The 23,950-nt window shown below is 34.9% G+C and overlaps 1 protein-coding gene across 7 annotated transcripts in view; it reads left to right on the top strand.

Annotated features, from left to right (window-relative positions):
* LOC147075910 (organic cation transporter protein-like) overlaps nucleotides 1-23,499 on the top strand; it is an 85,169-nt gene extending 61,670 nt beyond the window's left edge. For 4 of the 7 annotated variants that reach the window (XM_085942234.1, XM_085942235.1, XM_085942237.1 and 1 more), the window contains exons 3-6: nucleotides 9,906-10,161; nucleotides 15,280-15,942; nucleotides 17,727-17,908; nucleotides 21,139-23,499. In XM_085942234.1, the coding sequence (XP_085798360.1) occupies nucleotides 9,906-10,161; nucleotides 15,280-15,942; nucleotides 17,727-17,908; nucleotides 21,139-21,303 (1,266 nt within the window). In that variant the 3' untranslated portion in view covers nucleotides 21,304-23,499. The remainder of the gene's footprint in view (nucleotides 1-9,905; nucleotides 10,162-15,279; nucleotides 15,943-17,726; nucleotides 17,909-21,138) is intronic. The other 3 variants (XR_015069978.1, XR_015069980.1, XR_015069979.1) reach the window with 1 other exon arrangement.
* Nucleotides 23,500-23,950: the final 451 nt, after the last annotated feature.

Raw genomic sequence — 23,950 nt, 5'->3', positions numbered from 1 at the left:
GATGTGGGGGTCATGTTCCTACGGTGCGATCGACCAAAATCCATCACGAGACCGACGCGTTGGACATGCCTGGTGTATCTCTACAAACTATAACAGTAATAGCTATACAAAAAAATATATTTAAATAATTTATTCAATTTTATGATGCCTGTATTCTGCCTAGCGTAACATTACGTTTTTTTTTATTATGTAATTGTATCTTGCTAATTTATGGGCAGGCGGTAACACCGCATACTTGAAACTCCACTATTGTTTACCTAATCTAAATTCAAGGATTCTCTGAACACTTACATTCATAAAAGTTAAATATTTTTTAAGTTATAAGCGTCTATGCCGGTGTGTTCTTGTTTTTATCCAAATATTCTCATTTGTATTGTTAGAACCTCGAATTATTGGTCTAATTTGTGAATGTCTAGATTCTGTAGACGAAACTGTAATCAGACAGACATAGCTTTTAGTGCTTAGTATATAATTGGCATTGCAAACATGAAAAAATTATATACTGATCTTGTTTTTTTAAACACATTATTTTGTACACGTTGTGATGTTTCTTTGTAAACATCGTAGGTATTTCATTTAGATCAGAGGTTATTACTTAGCAAATGGATCGATTGAGTACATTGCACGGGTTATATTATACCTATTTTCGACATTATTCAGAAATATTAAGGCTATACCGCGGGTGCAAATCACGCATACCGACCGAAATATAATTTGTCATATAAATCCAACATGCGTCCATTTGATGTTTTGTTTATTGTTCTATTAGTAACAATAATAATATATTCATTGACATGTTTTCTTTTTAAAGTAAATGGGTAACGTTTCTAGTCATCTTTACACGATTTAAGAATTAATACCCCCGTCGCCATCACGAAACAAAATGACGTATTGACACCTCGACGTTCGCTCTCAGACTACCAGCGAGTCCAAAATTTCGTCGCGTCTATAGTTGAAAATTATTTTCCGTTTCACTGAAGTATCGCCTTAATGTCTTGGCCATGGGGGGGGGGCTGACAGGGCTCTAGCCTGGGGGCCCGGGCTCATGGGGGGGGGGGGGGGGCGGCGTGGCGAGTCGACCAAATAACTGAGATGAACACACACGACAAATTTGCTCTAATAGTAAAAAAAGTCACCTGCGGTGCTATTTTCCTTTCATAATGGTTATATTTTAGAATATGTGATTGTGTGATGTAATTTTTAATTGTGTCATTACTTGATAACTCCATAATTCAAGTGGATGTAAGTATTATAATACACTAAACACCCTTAATTCTACCGTGAACGACATTTGGAAAACGCTACTACAGAGCGTCACATTGCCTTTAACCTTTGCGATAGGTAGGGGGGCGACAAAGATCCCACTGCACGGCGTGATAGTCCAACGCTCAAGCCGCGCGACCACCGTGGGTGTGATAATAGTATAATGGTACAATAATAGTAAGGCCATCCTCCCACGGCGCAACTGAAATCTGATGGAACTGGTTTGTGAAGGAACTCATAAACTGACCAATGTGATGCTTCGCACACGGCGCTGAAACCCTGTTGAAATAATAATCACATAACCTCAAACTATCAAACTGGACTGTCAGCTGTGTTGTACAAAAATTGACAATACGCGCGCTGCAGCGTTTACAATTATGTTATTTTAATTTTCCGATTAATATTTACTTTTGACGTCTCTGGTTGTTTTGGTTTTTACGATATGACGCTAGCGGCTTTACGAAGTGCTACCATTTTTGGTAAGAAAATATGATTCTTCACCGAAATCTAATGATGTTGGTACTACTGTTTTACGGTGACTGGAAACTTCAGAGACCGCGCGACTAGCATGTCGCATCTCTTCGCGACCGTTTTGAAGCTGAGAGATTCCAGTCTCGCCGTCAGCGAGCCGCCATTGAAATACATTAGCTAGATACTGGCTGGAATTTTAGTTTCAGTTTCGACGGACATAAGTTGCGCCGTGGGAGGATGGCCCAACAGTTAAAAATATGTCGTTGTGTGATACGTGAAGAATTTTAGTTTCCTGATTAATAAAAAAACTGTTGCGATGGGTCGCATGTTACTTGGCTACCACATCAACCCAAATATTCCCGTTTATAATTGAATTAATGATTTCAAGTGTGTAAGAATGTGGGATAAACTTAAAAACGTGTAAAGAATACGTTTGCCCTTCGTTCTGACAACTGCTCTCGGTTTATGCACTGATGCTCGTTTAATATTGGTGTATTTGAAGGTTGCAATACACACTATTAATTGCATGTGTGATTCACTTTCGCAGGTCACTCACACATTCAAACCCTGCGTCAAAATGTAGTGAATTGGAGAATAGCCCATAGGAATTATATTTATTAATCTGTTCTGTGGTCCAAACCCACACATACAATGGCCGAGCAGTACCGTGTCGAATTAATATAATGTCATGGATCTTGGGTTCAAATCCCGAGTCTGGCAACAATTTACAAATTTAAATGTAGGTACGTAGTGTATTGGGGAATAGCCTATACTATAGGAATTTTATTTATTAATCTGTTCTGTGCTCCTGATCTTCATTTTAAAATGCCGAGAATACTGGTGAGATCTTTGAGAAAGGCGTTCGAAAGGAAATCATCCGTGTCACGATCCTCAGTAATGAGGTCTTAACGAAGAAGTATTATTCTATTCAACTAATCCTAAATAATAGTATTATGACCACGCGGCTTCAGCGTCGGCCTATAGCGTCGTGGGTCCCAGGTTCGAATCCTGAATCCGGCAAGTTCAGATATTGTTTTTCAATTTGTGATGAGTCAGAGTATGGACTTAATAGGTTGAGCAAGTGGCTGACATCTTTTTGTCGTAAAACTAAATCTGTTAATACAAACCTCCACTCTGTGCTCTGTGGAGGTCCATGTTAGGATCGGACATGGCCGAAAAAAAAATATGTAAGTATTTTTTTTCGTTGTGTGCGCGCCTGCAGAATGATTCACCAATAATAGCGAATTATGGTTGTATGCAGATCAATCGTATGCTGAACTTAGTAGGTAAGTGGGGATCAAATCCAAATGCCAACATACATTATTGTCTGATGTATTTTTTCCGTTATGTTAATCGATTCGCACACCTAGCGAATGGGTATCTCGGCTTAGGTTAGATAACAATTAATATGTGTGACAGAGTCAAAAATGTATTCCACATTGTTTTGCGTCGCAGGTCAGATTATGAATATTATTATTTACGTTTATAATTTCCATATGGCAACATTAGCAAGGCCTAACTACCCACTCTATGTGAATCAATCAATCCGTGCAAACTGATTGAAAATTGGAATTATTATCGTGGTACCTAAGGATAAAGTGACATACATACAAGGAAAAAAGCACTAGGATTCAATATCTGCAATAATTGAACTACAAATTTAACGTGAAACGTCACAATTAGTTAGTTAATGTCGACCATATTTTTGCCTGTAATCTCATAGTAAGAGAGTATAATAGACAGGGCCTATTTTTCGGCAAAATGAAGCCGTGTTTCTAGCGTATATCGTACAGTAGAACAACGATTTTATTATTATCAACTTAATTACCTACCTACTATGAAACGTTATACTATCGTGTTGCTTCTCAGTACGACTTCCAAATTTAAACACAACATAGTTAACCATATTATTATGTTCTATTAAAATAATTACCACTAATTTTATATTTAACACAAAAACAATAAATTTCAGCAATACATGCATGTAATCAGCCAAATCATTTTTTTCCGGCGATGTTTTCAAATTTTTAAAATTCAGCCGTAGAAATTCTCTCTTACTCTATCGCATAGAGCGGAGATATAAGCATGCCGGATGCTTACTCACTCGCACTTATGGTTCGTTTTTGTTCAGGCCTTGCCTGTAATAGAATTTAATGTTTTAGCTGCTCGAGTGGGGGAAGGGTGAAATAATTTTACTGTAGTAAAAAAATATTTTTTCTGTCCCTCTGAAACCTCCTTTGCACTAGTTTTTTTTTGCTTTTGTGTGGCAGTTAGTTTCATTATCATGAAGCTGTATGACAAAATTTGTTACGATGTTGTTGGGAAAGAGTACTTATCTATGTCGTTCGTTAGCGTATTGAGTGATGCTTCTTCTTTCTAGTTTCACCCTGTCACATCACAACATTGGGACACAGGGCAAGCACAAGTTCGCGCCACTCCCCTCGGTCCATCGCCAACTCTCGCGCCTCTCGCCATGCCAAACCTGCAGCGCGTAGATCACTTTTGTGCATCAATGCAGGGTGAGGGAGGGCCGGCCACGGCGACGGAACCCTTGAGGCTGTGCCACAAGGGTACGTAGTGTCACACTCTCTGGCGGCATCTGGATAATTCCCACCCACGTGAAGCATCTCTTCGTGATTACCTCAATCACCGAGGGCTACTGTGTCCACTCACGAACTCGAATGTTTGTAACGCGGTCGTAGCAATGTATCCTAAAATTCGGCCAAATGTCGTTTGTTAAACACGTGGGTGCTACCTGTGCTTCTGTATGGCTGTTGAGTGATTCACGAGGTATTAAATATTTTTGATTGCGAGAATATGAAAATCGTCGATGATTTTCAGGGCCGCGCTAAAGGCATGAATATACAAGAAATGAAAATACATAGTTTTTATTCTCATCAAAATATTTACATTATACAAAACAATTTTATCATTTTTATTCTCATCAAAATATTTACATTATACCTACAAAACAATTTTATCATTTTTTATTACAATGTTTAATAATTAATAGATATGGACGAAAATTGCGCTGCAGGCGATTTTGGTAATTGTGCCGCAGAGGTGGACACGAGCTTTTATAATTTTTTTTACGAAAAAAGTTTATTCCACGTAGACAATTATAATAAATACCTTTTTCTGTCGGCGCATCGGCTTTTCGATCCAATAATCGTTAATTGAAAATTTGAAATTTTCATACATTTTGATACACCATTATCATAAACTAAGATTATATGAGGTAATATTAGGTTGGGGTAGGTTAGATTGAGTTATGTTAGTTTAGGTTAGGTTAGGTTTGGTTTGGTCTAAAAAGAAAGTTGTAAAATCTCATGTCCACCTCTGCGGCACATTTACCGCGATTTTTTTCAATCTGTTACCTTACCTAATTTATTATAATAGTCTCCTTTCAAATATTATAGATTATAACTTAATAATAACTAGAATAACTTACTGGCAACCTACAATTGAGGAGCAAACATTCAAAAAGTGATTTGTCACACATTTTGAAAAATGCCGTTTATTGTCAATTCTGATAGTCCATATTTAAATCTATGAAAGGAAACCAGAATCAGTGTTCAAAGAACCTTTTATCCTATAAAAAAATATAATGCCTTGATTTTCATTCAAATAGTGTTTCGCCCACAAGTTTCATGCAAATCGTGTTTTGTCCAAATTTCAAATCAAAAAATGAACCACTTCCGCGAATTTTGAATTATACAAAATACCAGGCTTAAAATTCTTTCCTTAAACAGTTTTATAATAAAAAAACCATTTTGAGTACAATATGTTTGTCTTGATTATCTCAGTTCAACATCTGTGTGACAAATCACGTTTTGAATGTTTGCTCCTCAATTATGTTTTGCAGACACATTTTATTCATATTGCAATATCAATACGAAACCGGACGGGGCTATTGTAACTTTGAGAGAATGATTTTCAGTATGTCTTTGTAGAACTGTAATTAATTTATATCATTAGCCATAGATCGGAGATCTTCAATTGGTAAATTCTTTCGATTGTGTCCGATCCTAATAGGATCATTATGGGCCTCCACAGAGTGGTTGTTTGTATTGACAGATTTTGTTTTTACGAGAAATGGCTGTAAGCCACTTGTTCAATCTATTAGGTCCAAACTCTGACTCATACACAAATTGAAAAACAATATCTGTACTTGTCAGACCCAGGATACGAACCTGAGACCCACTATGCAATAAGCTAACGCTTAAGCCGCGCAGCCATCGTGGGTGTATATATATATATAATTGGTAAAAAGGATTATTATAATGCTATACATACATAATATGTTTAAATGTATTTTGCCTTAATTCTTCGATTCGTCACCGTTCGGTAATACACAACGTTGATACTTAATATATTTCATAGATTCAGTTATTATAGATTTTAGGTATGTATTATATACAATGTATTTTGTCGATGCTGATGCTTCCCGATGCTTTCTTTTAGCATGTAGGCTTATTCCTTCATTGAGTTAGTCGTAGAAGGTGAAGAGCACTCCGTCCATACATAGATACCGAGAATCACAAAGCTGACACTGCTATAGACATTTTACGTTTGAATTGGGACCATTAGGACTTAAGGAGCACTTTTCATATCACTTACCTACCTACTTATAATAGTATGTGCATTGGAACAGAAACTGTTTTGTATAATTATGTTTTATACAAGGCCTGAACAAAAACGATGCATACGTGCGAGTGAGAAAGTATTTGGCACCCTTATAATCTCTGCGGCACGCTCTAGAGTAAGATAAAAGATTTCAGTTTACAGATGTGTACAAAAGTTTACAGATGTGTAGAAGATTTTGTTTGTTGGCGTAGCCGCCAAATCTTGGTTTTTTGCTTAACTAAGCGGCGATAACCCGCGAGCGCGTGTTGCTAAAATTGATATTTTTTATGTTAAACATAAAGTCAGTCGTAAATATTTTAGTTAATTAAGTAGAAAAGATGGTTCTGTGTGTTGTATTAAAATGTGGTAGCCGTACTGATAAGCAAAAAAATGGTATTAAGTTTCATAGGTAAGTTGATACATGTTCGTGATAATTTATTTGTATATTATTATTTATTTTAATATCAAGTGACCTAGTGTTTCTTTAAAATAACTTAAATTATGCATATTTTTACCTAATGGTTGCATTTTGACCGCTTAAAAATACTATATAACATAAAAAAATAGAAAATTATATTTTCATTCTGAGCGTCTAGTGCTAGTGTGAGCACTTTGGGCGAACACCAGCGAAATGGTCTATAGTCTCAAACATTTGAATACAAATGCGTTCGCTCGCCCACAAACCAAACGCACGGCACGCAGCTTCATTTAGCAATGCAACGGGTGACATCTAGATGTATCTATAGTGTAAGGTTCCCGATGCTTTCTTTTAGCATGTAGGCATATTACTTCACTGAGTTAGTCGTAAAAGGTGAAAAGCACTGCGTACATACATAGATACCGAGAATCACAAAGCTGACACTGCTATAGACATTTTACATTTGAATTGGGATCATTAGGAAATTAGGAGCACTTACCTACCTACTTATAATAATATGTACTTTAGAACAGAAACTGTTTTGTATAATGTTTTATATAATATTTATTTCTTCAAAAGGAGCAGATACCCAAGACTAAGTTTGCCACACTCTCATGTGAGCTTTGACTGAGTTTACTGAATTGAATTAAGGGGGGACATGCTCGGCGTAGGTCAAAATTGAGTTTTTATTGTATTTTCAAACCATGATCCTGGACATTCCTTAAACGTTGTAGATAATCAATTTATATAATTTTGAAGCCTTATTATCCTTTATATTTTATTTTAAACATTTGATGACTGCATAAAGTATTTTTTTACATAAAATAGTATTCTTTTAAACCTCTCGCTCTAATGATTTAGAATATAGTCATATTTCAGTACATGAATGTGCAGTGGTGTTAAGATTTTTTACATTTATTAATTTTTAATCGGATTAATAAAACCATTAGTATAATTTATGACGAGATAATTTTAGTAAAATATTTACGATAAAAAATTATATTGCTAATCTCTGTGATCCCAAATTTGACAAGAATTAGGCATTTTATCACACTTGAATGGTCAAAGACATAGTTTATAATAAGTATCTTTAGAATTATCTTCAAATGTGTTAATCTTGCCCATTTTTTGAATAATAAAATGCCTAATTCTTGTCAAATTTGGGATCACAGAGATTATCAATATAATTTTTTATCGTAAATATTTTACTAAAATTATCTCGTCATAAATTATACTAATGGTTTTATAAATGCGTTTAAAAATTAATAAATGTAAAAAATCTTAACACTACTGCACATTCATGTACCGAAATATGACTATATTCTAAAACATTAGAGCGAGAGGTTTAAAAGAATACTATTTTATGTAATAAAAATACTTTATGCAGTCATCAAATGTTTAAAATAGATATAAAGGATAATAAGGCTTCAAAATTATATAAATAGATTATCTACAACGTTTAAGGAATGTCCAGGATCATGGTTTGAAAATGCAATAAAAGCTCCATTTTGACCTACGCCGAGCATGTCCCCCCTTAAGTTAATAAAATTCCATTGAAGAGAAATAACAAAAAAGAAAAAGAATTTAATTTATAAATGTAATACAAAAAACAACGCTAAACATACGGATATACATAAACTATGTGAAGAGATCTTCACGTCCGCAGTAAGACGCCGCAAATTTTTTAAAAGCTATAAAATTTGCCTTCGTGGCGACTAGGTCGGACGGCTCGACAGACCCAACAGCTGATTGGACCGACTTGAGGATCTCTTCCCTCTCGGAGTACATACTCGGACATTCCCAGAGGATACTTGCATCCTGTACTTCTCCGCCACATGGACATGTTGGTCGGGTGACAAGCCTAAGCTCAAAGAGCTTGGCAGTGAATCCATCATGGCCTGTTTTTTCTATACAACAAACCATCATTATTTAGATGAACGCTTGTGTAGAAACACGAATAACAGTACATAAATAATAACCAAATGAAAACGTCAAAATAGGCCACTATTTTCTCATTTATTTTTCTATAGTTCCCTACAAATAATTCAATGCTCTTCCACTACTGTCATTGTATTTCAACATGCTAATAACGCCTGTACACGTACATGTATTTATTGGCAGCAATAATGCCTATTTTAAACTATTGTGGCAATAACTGTTTACATGTTAAAGTGTGACTGTCTCTCCAATCTCATTCTTTAAGAGTGAGCGAGACGCGATGTTGTCATTTTATGGTGCTAAATTCGTAATATTTGACAGGTAGTAAAAATCGGTCAACCTAAAAATTCGTTCGCAGTTCGTTTCGTTGCCGGCAGGTTCGCCACTATTGTTCTACTGCGCAGGCGCAGATCGAAAAAATAATCGGCGTGTGTACTGATGTACGCGCGTTAGAAGTTATACTTCTTTGGCGTAACAAAACAAAACTTGTGATAACCTAGATTCTTCGACTAGCTCTTAATTATCCTGTTAAATTACACACTCAAGAAAAAGGACCGCTTATTAGAACGCCGTTGGTTTATTTCTATACACTTTAACTTATATTACTAAATTATATAATTATTTATCATTGTTTTTATTTTTAAAGTAACAACTGCCGCTATGACGTTTAATAGTTTGTTTACGTAAGGAATTGCAAATGGCCGACAATAATAAATTCGCTGCCAAGGCAACGGAACAATTATAAACTATAATAATATTATACTGTATAATCGTCACGATTGCATTATCATACTGTGGCGTAAAGGTAGTGCGTTCGGCTGATAACAGAACAATCGTGGTTCGAATCCAATCGAGTGCGATTTTTTTCGTATGAAAAAATAAATTGTGTGTTATATGTAACACGCCAAAAATACACTGTGATCTGAATTTCCAAATGCGCCTAAAGACGTATAACTTCAAAAATCCTACCGTCGCATGAAAATAAAATTTAGGAGATTCCAAACTTTTTTGATTCATGCATGGATAATAAATGCTTACCCATATATTTTCTTGTTATGGCCACGATAATACTTACTGTCAAAGGTAAATCCATACACGTGTAAACGGGGTATTAATACGAAGAGTTCAAAAGACAATAAAGTGTTTTTTGTGATCACACTAATAAAACAAATGATTTTCTTGATTTCAGCTTGGGATTCAGTGCCAAGGATGGAAGAGGACATTAGTAGGGACGATTCACAGCGTTGGTCTTCTCCTTGCGCTACCAATCATTGGCTTTGTCTCCGACAGATATGGAAGACGAGTAGCCCTGGTCACTTCAGCATTCCTGGCTGGAGTTTTCGGGCTGTGCAGATCCTTCGCTAAGAACTATGTTACGTTCTTGATATTTGAAATAATGGAACCAACTTTTGGCTCCGGAGTCTACAGCTCTGGATTTATATTAGGTATGTGTGTAGATTAAGATGTAATTAATATTATTAACGTGTTCGCCACCATGGTATACAGGCTAGGCATCAGTGTGTCACGGTCTGGAATCTCACGAGCTCTTTAAAATTTATTGCTTTTTCAACCAATATGGGCATGCTCCGTGCGTGTCTGGAAACTTACGTATGCAGTTCGCCGTATCACACTTCACCATGAAATGTTGTATCAGAAATATATGGCCGTATATTAAAGACCGTCCAACCTCTTTAGGTCGTATAGTACTGACATAAAATTCATGTCTAAATAAAACAATATTCTTGTCGGTTTACACTTTATAGGAAGCCAGCAGCGAACAAATTTTGAAAATAGTCGATATACTGGATTATTTGTTAGGTTAGGTTAGGTTTTCATTCTTGAATTCATGAATTTTGCTAAAATCAGCTATGATAATTAAATTAATGTTCATATTGAATCTAATAAAATTGGGGACCATATAGTATTCTGTCATCTCTTTCCGATAAGAAAGCTCATGGCGAACTGTGCCAAGGTGAAATGTTTTACGTACACTTTGTCACCTCCGAAAGGGGGGGGGGGGTGATGGATGAGAACTCTGGACCCCCCTGATGATGTAGTGTCATGTCAAGTCACGGTGGTATCGTCTGCTTCTTCTTTCGGGGACATGTTTATGTTGATTGACAACGCGGAAGTACAGGCGAAAACAGGGCGTTTATTGTTCGGAATATAAATACAGTACAGTACAGCGTACAAATATTTAACAAAAATATTTAAAAAAAATAAATAAATTTAAAATGGCGGAGGACGCCGGCGAGCGCGGCCGTCGTCCTGAGAGACCAAAAACCGAATGACCCTAATAGGGGCTGGTAGGGCAGAGTAGGTAGTAATAATACCCAACAAACAATTCACAATTATTCTATCTCTGAAAAATGACAAAAACACTCTGCATATTATGTACCTGGCTTATTTCTGAGAATTTCGCTCACCACAGAAAAATAGTCAGCTAGACCTTTTTTAGGTACCTGCTTTGAAAAGGGCTGTATTTCTTTGCTAGGTAGGTACATATTTTGAAATATTTGAACTAGGTACAAATACATATTTTTTTTAAAGTAATCTCAAATCAGATATTCTAGGTGCTAGGTACATTGTATGGCTGGGAACTTTGCTTTCAATATTTATATAGGTAAGTGTACGAATTTAATACCTATTGGTCAAAATTGGATGAAGGCTAATGTAGGTAATAATATTAAAAAAATGATATTAATAATTACTATTTGCTTACTGGCTAGAAATTTGCCTCGCAGTCGATCTGTTCATGTTTGCATGAATCAGCCCAATGATGATTCAGGCCTCATGGCCTTGGATCCTCTGAGGATGCCATGGTTTAGGCGGTATCAACTTTACATAATATAACCCCCAAAATGTGAAGCAAATGACTTATCTGCAATTATTTCGAAAGGAACGAGTGGACTGTATGGAATGGGGGGTTTAAATGTGACTGCAGGGAAATGGGGTACGGGGAGTATGCAGTAGCGGATAGACAATCGGCTGTCACTGTCTTTGAAGATAAACGGTATCTTCTGTAGATGGCATTCGTACAACCGATATGTGCATTCAATCTTGAACTTGTTTAGATGTTTAGTATTAGAGGTCACGCAAAATAATCAACAGTAATAATAGATGATTTATTTATATTAATGGCTATTGTCCTTGATGTATCTATATTTATCTGTCTTCATCACTTAATTATTAAATATTGTATGTGGTCTGTGGAGATATTAATTCGTTGTATAACAACATCTGATGCATAATTCAAGGCCAGGAGTCTCTTAATCATTTGCTTTTATTAAATTACTTCAAGTTCAAGTCCAACATAGTAACAAAAAAGTCCATGACATTAAAGGTGCTTTTAAACGATCAATTTTGCTATCCAATCAGTCTCCGTTTCCGTCGAGCTGTCAGATACACTGACGTATAAATCCAAAACTGAAGAGGCAAGATGAGACAGGATGGATTTTCTATCAGTTTTTGTATCCGTTTTTAGAGTTGCCAGTTAATATGATGTGTAAATTACAATGTTGCCATATTTTTCATACTACTTTTCTAATTTTGAATGAAATGAATGTATGGCGGTACCTTGCATGCAGCGAATTTTATTACAAAAATAAAAAAATACAATCATTTTACGTTTCAAGTGGTAAAAACGAATTCTGTTTCCATTCTGAGTATGTGACGATATTCCCAATATACAGTATAACCCCTATTTTACGTTTTTTAATGAAAAAAAAAACCTGATTGGAGGGAAAATGTAAAAAGGGGGTATTGAAAAAAAGAAAAGTTTTATTAAAAAACAACATTCAATTAAAATTTTTATTGAAATTTTTTTTATTTTTTATTAAAAAAATCATGTATATTAGTTTGTTGCTTTTTTGTTTTTTTGTTATGTAATTCTCACCTTATGCCGTTCGAATGTCACGACCCAATCATTGTCAAGCGCGCGTAACTCGCATATTTTGAATATTTCCGACGTAAATCGCGGGAAGGAAAAACGTAAATGCGGGTATTAAATGTACTGAAATACATCAGGACTGAAAAAATTACACGCAATTGCCGGGAAAACGTGAATTCCGGGCACGTAAAAACGAGGTTATACTGTATGTCATTGTGTGTTCAACATATTTGTATGTTTAAAATAATTGATTTACGTAGTAAAATCCTGTTTAAAGTAGGACGTCCAAAGACGTCATTTTTGTATGAGCGGCGTTCTGTTCAGGGAAAAGTTTGCGTCTTGACATCATTGGCAGCCATTCGGTTAAATATAGGTACTGCATTACACCAACCAAAGTAATTATAAAAATAATGTTCATTTTTAGTGGATAAAAAATACGTAAATATAATTCGTTGTTTCCTAACTGACCTGGCAACTTAAACCTCGACTGAACGGACAATTGATCGTCTAAATACACCGCCATTTCAAAACTGAACGGACCAAAACGGAAACCTCTACTGAACAGACAACAGAACTGACGTCTAAAAGGTCCTTTCAAATAAATACATTTCTACTTAAGGCTGTACATTAGACACGAATTGATGCAAATGTACTGACTGTAAAAATACACGATGATACACGATGAACAAATTATGATTTTTGAAATCTAAATAAATTAGTACTGTGGCTTTCTATTACTATTTTCGTCTTAAGACAATTTATTTTCCGAGGGCAAGAATAGAGTTTTTAAGTCGAAATTTAGTAATTTTGTGCTTAAAATTACTATCCGGCAGTGGCGAAGGTTGGAGGTAGGCTGTTAAGATCCGACATAAATAGTGCATACTAAACTTTGTCAGTCAAACGTATTTGTTTTCACTAAACCGAGACTACAATATGCAGATGGTGTTTGTTGGTTTTCAAAATTCAAGTAAACCTTGCCTAATCCAAGCTATATTAAATTGTCACTGTTCTGGCAGAAGACACTAATTCGAAAAAATGACATTGAGTTAGTTATACCAAAATGTTCCTTATTTCAAACTTTACCGCCTGGAAACCTTCTTAATAAATAAACAGTCTTTATTTTAAAGTCATCCTTTTTACGATTACTTAATAAACTCACATGATCGACCATTTCAAACATTTTAACAACTTCAAAGTCAAATTACTCAAAACTAGTATTCTCCAGTTAGTGTGTTCTGCCAGAACAGAGACGAAATAATAGTCAAAAAATATTTGTTTATCTATAAAATATCTAAAATTATACCAATAAACCTTACATAATTTTAGGTCTTTTATCGATTATGGTTTGATTTAGGCAGGGTGGAATTAAAAACACCAATTAACAACATCTGTAATAATATTCATTCTTAATACAACTAAAACAAATAAGAATAACTGAAAAAATGTGCACTTTTTTGTATGATCGCCCATAGCACCGTGTTTTAAATAGGGTTTAATTGAATTTGAAAAACAACTAGCACCATCTGCAAATTGTATTCTTATTTCAATGACAACACAACATGACAACATCTTCTTGGCTACGCTTCTAGGCGCTGTTGTCTACTAAATGAGAGGAGCTTGTTAGTTTATAATAGAAATGCAATTAAAAATGGGCGGAGCATGTTAGTTCACAGTATGCACTATTTATATTGAATCTTAACAGCCTACCTCCACCCTTCGCCAGTGCTATCCGGTATGTGAAAATGTCCGTTACGGAGTCAACATCGTGCCACTAAGTACAATTAATGAACACTGTGTAAAAACTAACAGATTGTCACTACGAGAAGTTTTGTTATTTGTACCCTCGATCTGTAATCTTTGCTCATTCGATGTCATCAGTTGTCATATAGTAATATATATATCAGTGACGAAGGGTGGAGGTAGGCTGTTAAGATCCACCATAAATAGTACACATGAAACTTTGTCAGTCATACGTATTTGTTTCCATTGAAATAAGACTACAATTTACAGATGGTGTTGTCAGTTTTTAAAATTCAATTAAACCCTGCGAAAACCAAGTATCCATCGCAGATTATCTTTTTATTAAATAATGGGTCTGTTTCAAGTTGCTCTAAAGCCCAATCAGCAAAATTTCAACGCACCAAACATTCGGTCAATCGGTTTAAGTTCTTGTGTTAACTGTATTTTATACGCCTTCAAATGAATATCTTTATAAAGAATATTCCATGTAGTGTCAAAAGAAAGATTACCAAGCCCTCGAGAATGATGCGTAATTGATTGTTCTGGATTTTCATCCACAGTTTGTTGATTCACAACATAGATATTTTCAGGATAAAGATTACGTTTTTGACGGGTTGGATTCTTTACATCACAAACATTACCATTCGATAAATTTCACATGATGCACGAAATGTCGCTCGAATAGATTTGTACATGCTGTACATCTGTGTATCCTTCCATGATAATTTGCCAAACAATACTGAACACAAATGTCAATTTTGGTGGAAATCAGATAAAAAAATGGCTGTTATGATGTTATAAAAATCTATAGTACTATTTTGATAACCCTTTACTTCATAATTCCAATGAGTATTGGAAAACCCTACAGCCAAGCATAGCGTGCGATATCTTTTTTCCTTGTAATATTTTAATGATTTGTTTTCTCTTACAACAGGTATGGAACTTGTCGGTCCAAAACGACGAGTCTTAGGCGCAACTATCCTCTGCATGTTTTACTCCACCGGAGCCATGATTCTGGGATGCTTCGCGTGGCTACTTCCATACTGGAGGACTCTACTCCGAGTAATCTACACACCGTCTCTGCTCTTCATATCCTATTTTTGGATAATCCACGAAAGCGTCAGATGGCTAATAAGCAAAGGACATTACGAGAAAGCAGTTAATGTATTAACACACGCTGCAAAAGTGAACGGAGTTACATTGACAGATAAATCTATGGAAAGTCTTTATTCTAACGTTGAGAATAAAAGGGCAGAGACTGAAGAGTTGTGTCCGAAGTCGGCCATAGAAATTATGCAAGCAGCAAGGAATACCACTCCGTTACGACAAGTTCTCCGATCACCGATAATTTTGAAGAGACTATTAGTGTGTTCGTTCTGGTGGATAACCTGTACGTTTGTCTATTATGGATTGTCTATTAACGCTGTGTCGCTGGCGGGGAATATTCATTTGAATTATATCCTCGTCAGTTCTGTGGAATTGCCGGCGTATTTGACAGGATTCTTTTTGTTGGATCGTATCGGAAGAAAATATACCCTGTGTGGAGCTTATTTGGCCAGTGGAATTGCGTGTATTGCATTCCCTCTCTACCCAGCAGGTAATTTATCTCAGAGTAATAATATAAAGAGAGTGTGTATTGTTCAGCTCTATGAAGCCGTGTTTCTTGCGTATAACGCACAGTAGAATCTCAATTTTACCACGTTTTTCTTACCTCGTATTCTTGTTTGTCCAGTGGTTGTTTATCCAGTACAAATCTTGCAATCGATTTTTAACTAACTATCCAACTAGCTAGACATTTGAAACTTTTAGAATATATCAGAACACGATGCCAATGCATTCTTTTAATACTTTTAGCCATCTTTAAGTAGAATTGAATTCATTTTCAGTTAATTTTGTTTTGTATGAAAAGTTATTTGGTAAGAAATCCGTAATCCAATCCACTATTATTGGTTGCTAAGGTGGTGGTCCTAGCAACTAAATTATAAATATATACGTGCATTACTATGGAAATCAAAATGACATTTCAGTATTGTATATTTGTTTGTTTGTTGCAAAATAGCAAAAAAATGATTTGTTGACAATTGCCTTATTTGTCCTAAATTATGAATACATAGAATTGTCAAGTTTATATGATTCAACAGAAAATTTAAAACGTGGTATATAAAAAGTTCTTTTTATCTTGGAATAATTATTATTATTAACTTAACTATGAAATGTTATACCATCATGTTGCTTCTCAGTACGGTTATCAAATTTAAACACAACATAGCTGCGGCAAGTTTAACGTGAAGCGTGGCTGTTTAGAGAACTACAATACTGACAAGCCTTTCATAATATCACAGCGCCACGACGGCAGCTATGACACTAGTTAACCATACTTTCTACGAATTAACTAAAAATAATTACTGCTAATTTTATATGTAACACAAAAACAATAAATTTAAGCAATACATGCTCGCAGTTTTTAAATGAATGAAGTCACACCAATATTTACCGGCGACATGTACAAAAAATATTTAATTCAGCAGTAGAAATTCTATCTTACTCTAACGCATATTGCAGAGAATATAAGTGTACCAAATGCTTTCTCACTCGCACTTATGATTCGTTTTTGTTCAGGCCTTGTAATTTATATATTTTTCTAAAAGTGTCTGTTGATAACTTCAGTATGCATCATTAAAATATTATAAAGTAGGTATTGCAACTGGCTAAACTGGAATAATGTGAAGACCTTGTAATCAAATCATGATACGGCAATATTTAACATCTATAATTTTTCTATTATGATTAATTTTTGAATAAAATATAGGTACATTCATGTTTCATAAATTTCAAATTATTTGGTTGATTTGACGTATTTACCAACAAATGATGCTCTTTTAGTGACTTTCCAAGCAAAAAATAGCCAATACAATGCATCATAGTTTGTAAAAATAATAAAACTGTGTTCCAATACTTACTTCAATTCATTATGTTGAATATTCTTTAAAATGCAGCTTTCTAAATGTTTTTTGTATGATAGGTATCGAAATAATTCTTTGTGGAATTATGGCAGCACTTAATAGAGACAACCTTCTCGTGGGGCACCTTGTTTTATGCGCATGAATTATGAATCCATCCAGCCAACATCTTTTGTGAACACTCTGAAGTGAGTCATTGGGTACTTTGTGAACGCTGTGAAGACAAGACCAAGTCAGAGAGTACTTCATGAATACGGTCGATGTGAATTTTTGTTATTCGTGTCTATCGTGAATGAGTACGAATGTGCTTGACCAGTCAGCACTGTTAATTAGATTATCTATTTAATATATAATTAATTACCTACTGTTAAAAATTCTCTCAGTGAAACTTATTATTTATATTATAATGTATTATTTTCAGGATCAAAATGGCTATCGTTGGTAACATATTTGATGGGTAAATACTGTATTACAATGGCGTTTGGATCATTATACATCTACACGTCGGAGCTTTTCCCAACACAACTGCGACACTCGCTTCTTGGAACGTGTTCAATGATTGGTCGAATTGGATCCATCATTGCGCCGCAGACACCTTTGCTGGTATGTACCTAGTCCATCGATCTCATAATACGCAATATAGAGTTGAAATTTTATGATTTTTAATGCCATTATTTTCATTGATTGATGGTGTTATGTTTTCGGCAACAGGAATTCTTACCAACGGGCCCCGATCCTTCACGTGGTCCAGTGGTAGGTGTATGCCAGTAATAAGACTGGTGAAGATGGATGTTAATCTTCAGCGATGTTTATTCGTCATGTCTCAATTTACAGTTGCATGGTGTAAAAAATAAAAGAGAAAAAACTCAGGAGAGTTCGATCCGCGGCGGAACTCGGAGAGTACAGCTGAGTTATGTTTGAACAAGTTGAATGGTCCGAGTTGACGTGTCTGGAAATTTGTACATATGCAGATCGCCGTATCACACTTCACCATGAAATGTCGTATCGGAAATATATGGACGTATATTTAAGATCATCCAACCTCTTTGGGTCATATAGTACTGAGATAAAATTCATGTCTAAATAAAACACGGTTCTTGTCAGTTTACAGGAAGCCGGAGGCAAACAAATTTTGAAAATAGCCGATATACTGGATTATTTGTTAGATCTCGGCGTTCTCAGCTTACGGCGAACAGTGCTATGGTGAAATATAATATGTACAATTTTCATGTAACCCTGAGTTGAATGATGTTAGAATCATTTACAATAGTATAAATAATATGAAATAGTAAGTAAGTAATATTAGTGACGCTTATACCCTGTTCATCCCAAATTTTCGAATGCGATTTTATGCCAGATGCCGTGCGAAACGTATAATTGCGTTCATGGAGATTTTGTATATAAGCATCTAGCCGAATCCGAGCACAGAATGCCCCTCTACCATAAGTTTAGCGAACCGATCCTATAATTGGTGCTTCATTTTATTCAATCATGACTGCTTCATTTATACTAAACATTGCTTTCATAGATGAAGCTAATCTACAATGCCGCAAATTTCGTAAAAGCGGCAACGCTTTCGAATTCAAGAGTTTTGTTAGTAAATACACATCAGATGCAGATTCATGAAAATCTAATAAATATAATATTATATTTTTAACAACTCAATTCATATGATTGTGCTGGAATCGATTTATGCATAATACTTATATGGTAGGTAGGTAGGTATCTATACTATCACGATAACCATTTACTTTTATTTGTTTACCCTCCACATTAAGAGATTTCCTATAAATAAATATTGTAATGATTATTTATTTATTCAATAACATTTATTCGGCATTCGGATTATCTGGCCATAATGTAGTATTAAATCGAAAAATAAAAGAAATATGAAAGTATGTAATAGCGAGTTCAACATATAGAGACTACTAGGGATATCTAGCGGCAAAATGCGAAAATTTATCGTTTATTTGACAGTTAAGCGCCCATAGACATCGAAATGTGGCCACAGAGGAAAATATTTTTCTGTTTATATATAAGGAATACTTGTTTCAAATAAACGTGCATGTACAAACACCGTTATTTGAATGGAACATTATGGAACAGGAAGTGATTTTTTATACAGTTTCGCAAGCACCTCCATGAACGCTCGACTAGTTAGTAAATGGTTGTAAACGGAAACAGCGTAAGTTTGGAGGGTAATAAACAATTCGTTTCCATGGATACCCTATTAGTTAATGTACTAGGGTTTATATGTGCATAGTAACACATCTAGATAGAGTGGATAAATTGGGGTTGATTAATAATATAATATTGAGTAGGTACATTGCAATAGTCGAAATCACACCGATCGAATATTCTTAATACTGGTACATAATTAGTAACTTAAGGTGTTGATGAGTTAAACAAAAGACAATTTATTGTCATTGGGGAGATATCATAGAGAGGGGAGTTATGGATTCATAACAATGGTATTGCAATCAACAATGTGCTATAGTAATTAAAACCTTAAGGCATAAAGCCCACCGAAGGCAAAATCACTGCGAAGTAGGAACGTGAAGCATGAATACAACCGAAATGACACTCCTCCCACCCGCGCATCACCCTTCACCTATGTAATAAGAGGCACGAGAAGCACAAAATAATTATTATTTTCAGCGCCTCTCATAACAAAGCAATAAAATTATTATTTTATTTCTCGGCGGCTTGTAATTCATATTCACGATGACATAATTCTACTAGCAATATATCGCATACCCAGCAACTAAACAATAACTTCTTTGTTATTAAAATAATGGAGGCGCCCGTCTATCGACAACGCATCTAAAAGCGGATAAAATAAATCAGCGCGTGCCCCTTTTGCTTGCCGTGTTCAATGGGCTTTGTCATATTTAGTATTTTCGTTAATTCGTCCCGCTGAGAAGCCAAACAACGCGTGAATCGTGGGGCGAGCGGACACAGTGCTTCCTCAAAACCAGTGTGCGCTGCCATATTTGATTACGTTGTATTTTCGATGATTCACATTGAATATGCGCGAGCGCCCCGCACGCCCGATTGTATGTGCACGGTGCCTTAATGCAAAAAAACTCCAATTTCTGAGATCCATCCGACATGATGTCATTTGGTTGAAGGGTATGAGCTAGTGATAAAACATTATTTCCGTGATCACTCTGTCAATTTATATACCGATATTAAGTGATAGAATTACAGGTAGACCAGTAATTTTTACTTATTTTATTATAGTAATGACACTCGGCTATGTTCATTGGCATGCTAAATTTGTAAACTTTCAGGAGTGGACATATTCAACCGCCCATAATATACACACTGCCTGTGAAATATGTTTAAAATGGATGAAATTAAATCAACGGTGGATTTTGGTAAAGCATTATTGATTCGCAAATTGTTTTATAAATCATTGTGTTGTTAATTTATAAATCAAACCAAACAACCGTCGATTATCACCATGCAATGAACTTCGTAAATTATGAAGAGTGGCTCACAGAAAAACGTATTCCAAATTTAATTATGAGAGAGAGCACGTGTAAACACATAATATTGTCGTGTAAATTGTAAGATTGCATGCATGAATCAAAAAATCAACGCATGACCTGTTTACCTCCACGAGACGTTACTGGTGTTCGGAGTCAGTGTATGTACCTAATAAGTTGAGCAAGTGGCTAACATCCATTTCTCGTAAACAAAAAACAAAAATCTGTTAATACAAACCTACACTCTGTGAAGGCCCATATGAAATCTTCTTAAGATCTGACAAGATCTAAAAAAAATTAAATACAATATGTGATTTATAAACATTATTTTGTGCATTTCAGGCGGAGTATGTGCCGGCGCTTCCATCGTTTCTCTTCGGAAGCTTCTCAATTCTGTCAGGTCTGCTCATGCTGACGTCTCCAGAAACCCTCAACATCAAATTGCCTGACACAATCGAAGAAGCCGAAGCCATCTCAAGGAAAAAGACAAGAAAGCGGACCGCATGAGTTGTTAATGCGTCATAGACTGAAGAGTTTCATGTATTATAGATAGTTAAAAACAGTTTATTCAGTGAATTCATTGGCTAGTGACACAGTGTTACGTGTATTTACCAATATTTTAATAGTAATGTGACATGTATTTGCAGTTTTTCTAATAAAGATGTGATTATATTGAGATGGACGTCGCGTACTGTCACGCTGTCACGGCGACAAATTTAGTCTATGGTTTCGTCATTTTGCAGAATATTTTAAACGATCACCACCTCTGTAAATTCAATGATGGAGAGTGCCAATTCTAATGTATAAATATTTTGAATTATTATTCATTATTCATGCTAATTTCAATTAATTTTATCAGTTTCTACGTGTGCCTATGTTAAAATCACTTGCGATATTATATCCATAGATAATATTTTGAACAAAACCCATCCTGCAGACCATAGATAATAGACAAGATTCTTATAGATAATACATACTGCCAACCGCTAAAAACAAAAAACACGAGATTTTCGAAAACGTGTAGGCATATAGAAAAAAAATAAAAAACGTTCATTGACTAATGCAGGTGTCGATGCAGTGCGGTATAACGTGAGGTGACCTCATTGTTGTTCTGGTGATTTCGGCAAATTTTGCTAATTGACAATATTCGTTTAAATGTTCAAAATGTGGTACGGGATGGGAGCATCAGTCTGATTACATTTTAAATACCAAGAAAAATGATATTATGCACTATTTTCCCATATCGGCAGCTTACTGTGACGTCACGTGATAGTACGCGATGTGCATCTCAATATAATCACAACTTAAGGGTTTTTTTTTATGGATCACCACAAAGTTTAATCGATCTTTTCTATCCAAGTGAAGCAGCCAATTTACCAATTTTACTATCTATCACATACGTATGTTGTATAGTGTAGACATTATTATCGATAGAATATTTTTATATAAGTATTTTATTGCGTGGCATTTGGGAAAGCTACAGTATTAGGTAACACATTTTTAATAAAAATATCGTCGTAAAACTGTCTTAAACTCAAAATATAATTATTATAGACAAAAAATGTGTTATAACCTTGTGAATTATTTTCACAATGTTGTCAATTATAATTCTTAATTCATTTATTGCTCAAACACTCACCAAAACTGCATTTGTAACTCCAAAAGTTGGTAAGTCTCGAAAACATATTATGGAGTAATTGCAATTTGAAGTTTGACATTTTGTCCTCAGCATTATATATTAATATAATATAGGCACATAATCCGATGTCATCTCTAAATACCTAAATTATCGACTTAATAACTTTTGTGCAGCAAACCCACGATATTGTCTATTCCAAAAAAACAATGCGATAAAAAACTTGTTTTATAATTAGACCAAATGCCACTAAATTAAACTGTGTAATATTAATTAGCGGATCTATAATTAAGACCTCTCCGGGAAAAAGAGCATTAACGCTAGTTTTCAGTAAATTAATTCAAATGACGTTACATACGTTTTTTTAACTTTTAAGTTGAAACGTTTCACAAAAACATTCTATTTTATGAGAAATGGATGTTAGTTGTTCGCTCAATCTGTTAGGTCCGTGCGCCAAACACAATATATTTAAAAAAAAAAACTGAATTTGCCAGTCCTGGGATTAGAACCTGAGACCGGTGACCACGTTATCACTCAACCACTGCTGGCACACATTTGTCTGCATTAAAAATCATTATTGAATTTTGACAATAAATGACACTAGAATTGCACATAAGCTTTGACCTGGCACGTTGTGCGTAATGACAATTTTTTCAAAACACACACTTAAGCCTTGTTTTCATTGATAGAGTTAGCGGTAGTGTACTTTAGCAAGTAGCACTAACTATCCTTCAAACTGAGCCAATAATTAAGTAATAATCAAAAAAGATTTTTTTATTGGTTATATATTTTTGAAAGAGGTATATGGGTTCAAATCCCGTCAAGGTTCGTATTTTTGTCAAATATGATTTTTTCTAGTGGGTATATATCTGAAGTGTTTTCAATTTATGTATGTTCAATATATGGAATGTTACAGTCTCAAAATCTTGTGAATTATTCATTTGAATAAAAGAAATAGTTTATTAAAAATTGTTAGCAAGTTCAAGTAGACGTTATAACTAAAATATTAGCTAGAGCTGGACGTCGGTTAGTAATTAAGGTAATTAATATTCCTTGATTTAATACACAAAAACGGATAGTTAATAATAACGCAATTTGATAAGCATTTCATGTATAGCCTACTAGTTTAATTTATAGTTATTAGATAGGAGTCTCGTACCATAATTGGTTAATGCACAGATTGGCGCGACACCAATGGTTATACAGGTTCAAATCCCGTTGAGGTTCGTATTTTTTTCAAATTTCTAGTGGGTGTATATCTGAAGTGTTTTAAGTTAAGTTATGTATGTTCAATAACACAATACTTTCCCGGAGAGTGGTTCGATTAATATAAGTTAATTTTTGAACTATCTATTTTAGGATGTTGTTTAGAAACAACAAAAATACGGTCTTATGAATTTAATTATAGCATAGGTACTTCATGTCATGACGTTTTGTATGATTCCTATTTATTTTTTATTGTTTGGAGTAATGGTGGACACCTATAGCTCATAATATGGTGTTTACTATCTCAACTGT

Source organism: Rhyacophila brunnea, unplaced genomic scaffold (assembly GCF_057557595.1).
Source record: "Rhyacophila brunnea isolate RB1 unplaced genomic scaffold, BYU_Rbru_1.0 scaffold_14, whole genome shotgun sequence".
In the NCBI taxonomy this organism is placed as follows: Eukaryota; Metazoa; Arthropoda; class Insecta; order Trichoptera; family Rhyacophilidae; genus Rhyacophila; species Rhyacophila brunnea.
Note: the sequence above shows the minus strand (reverse complement) of the source record. Positions and strands in the feature narration are given on the sequence as shown.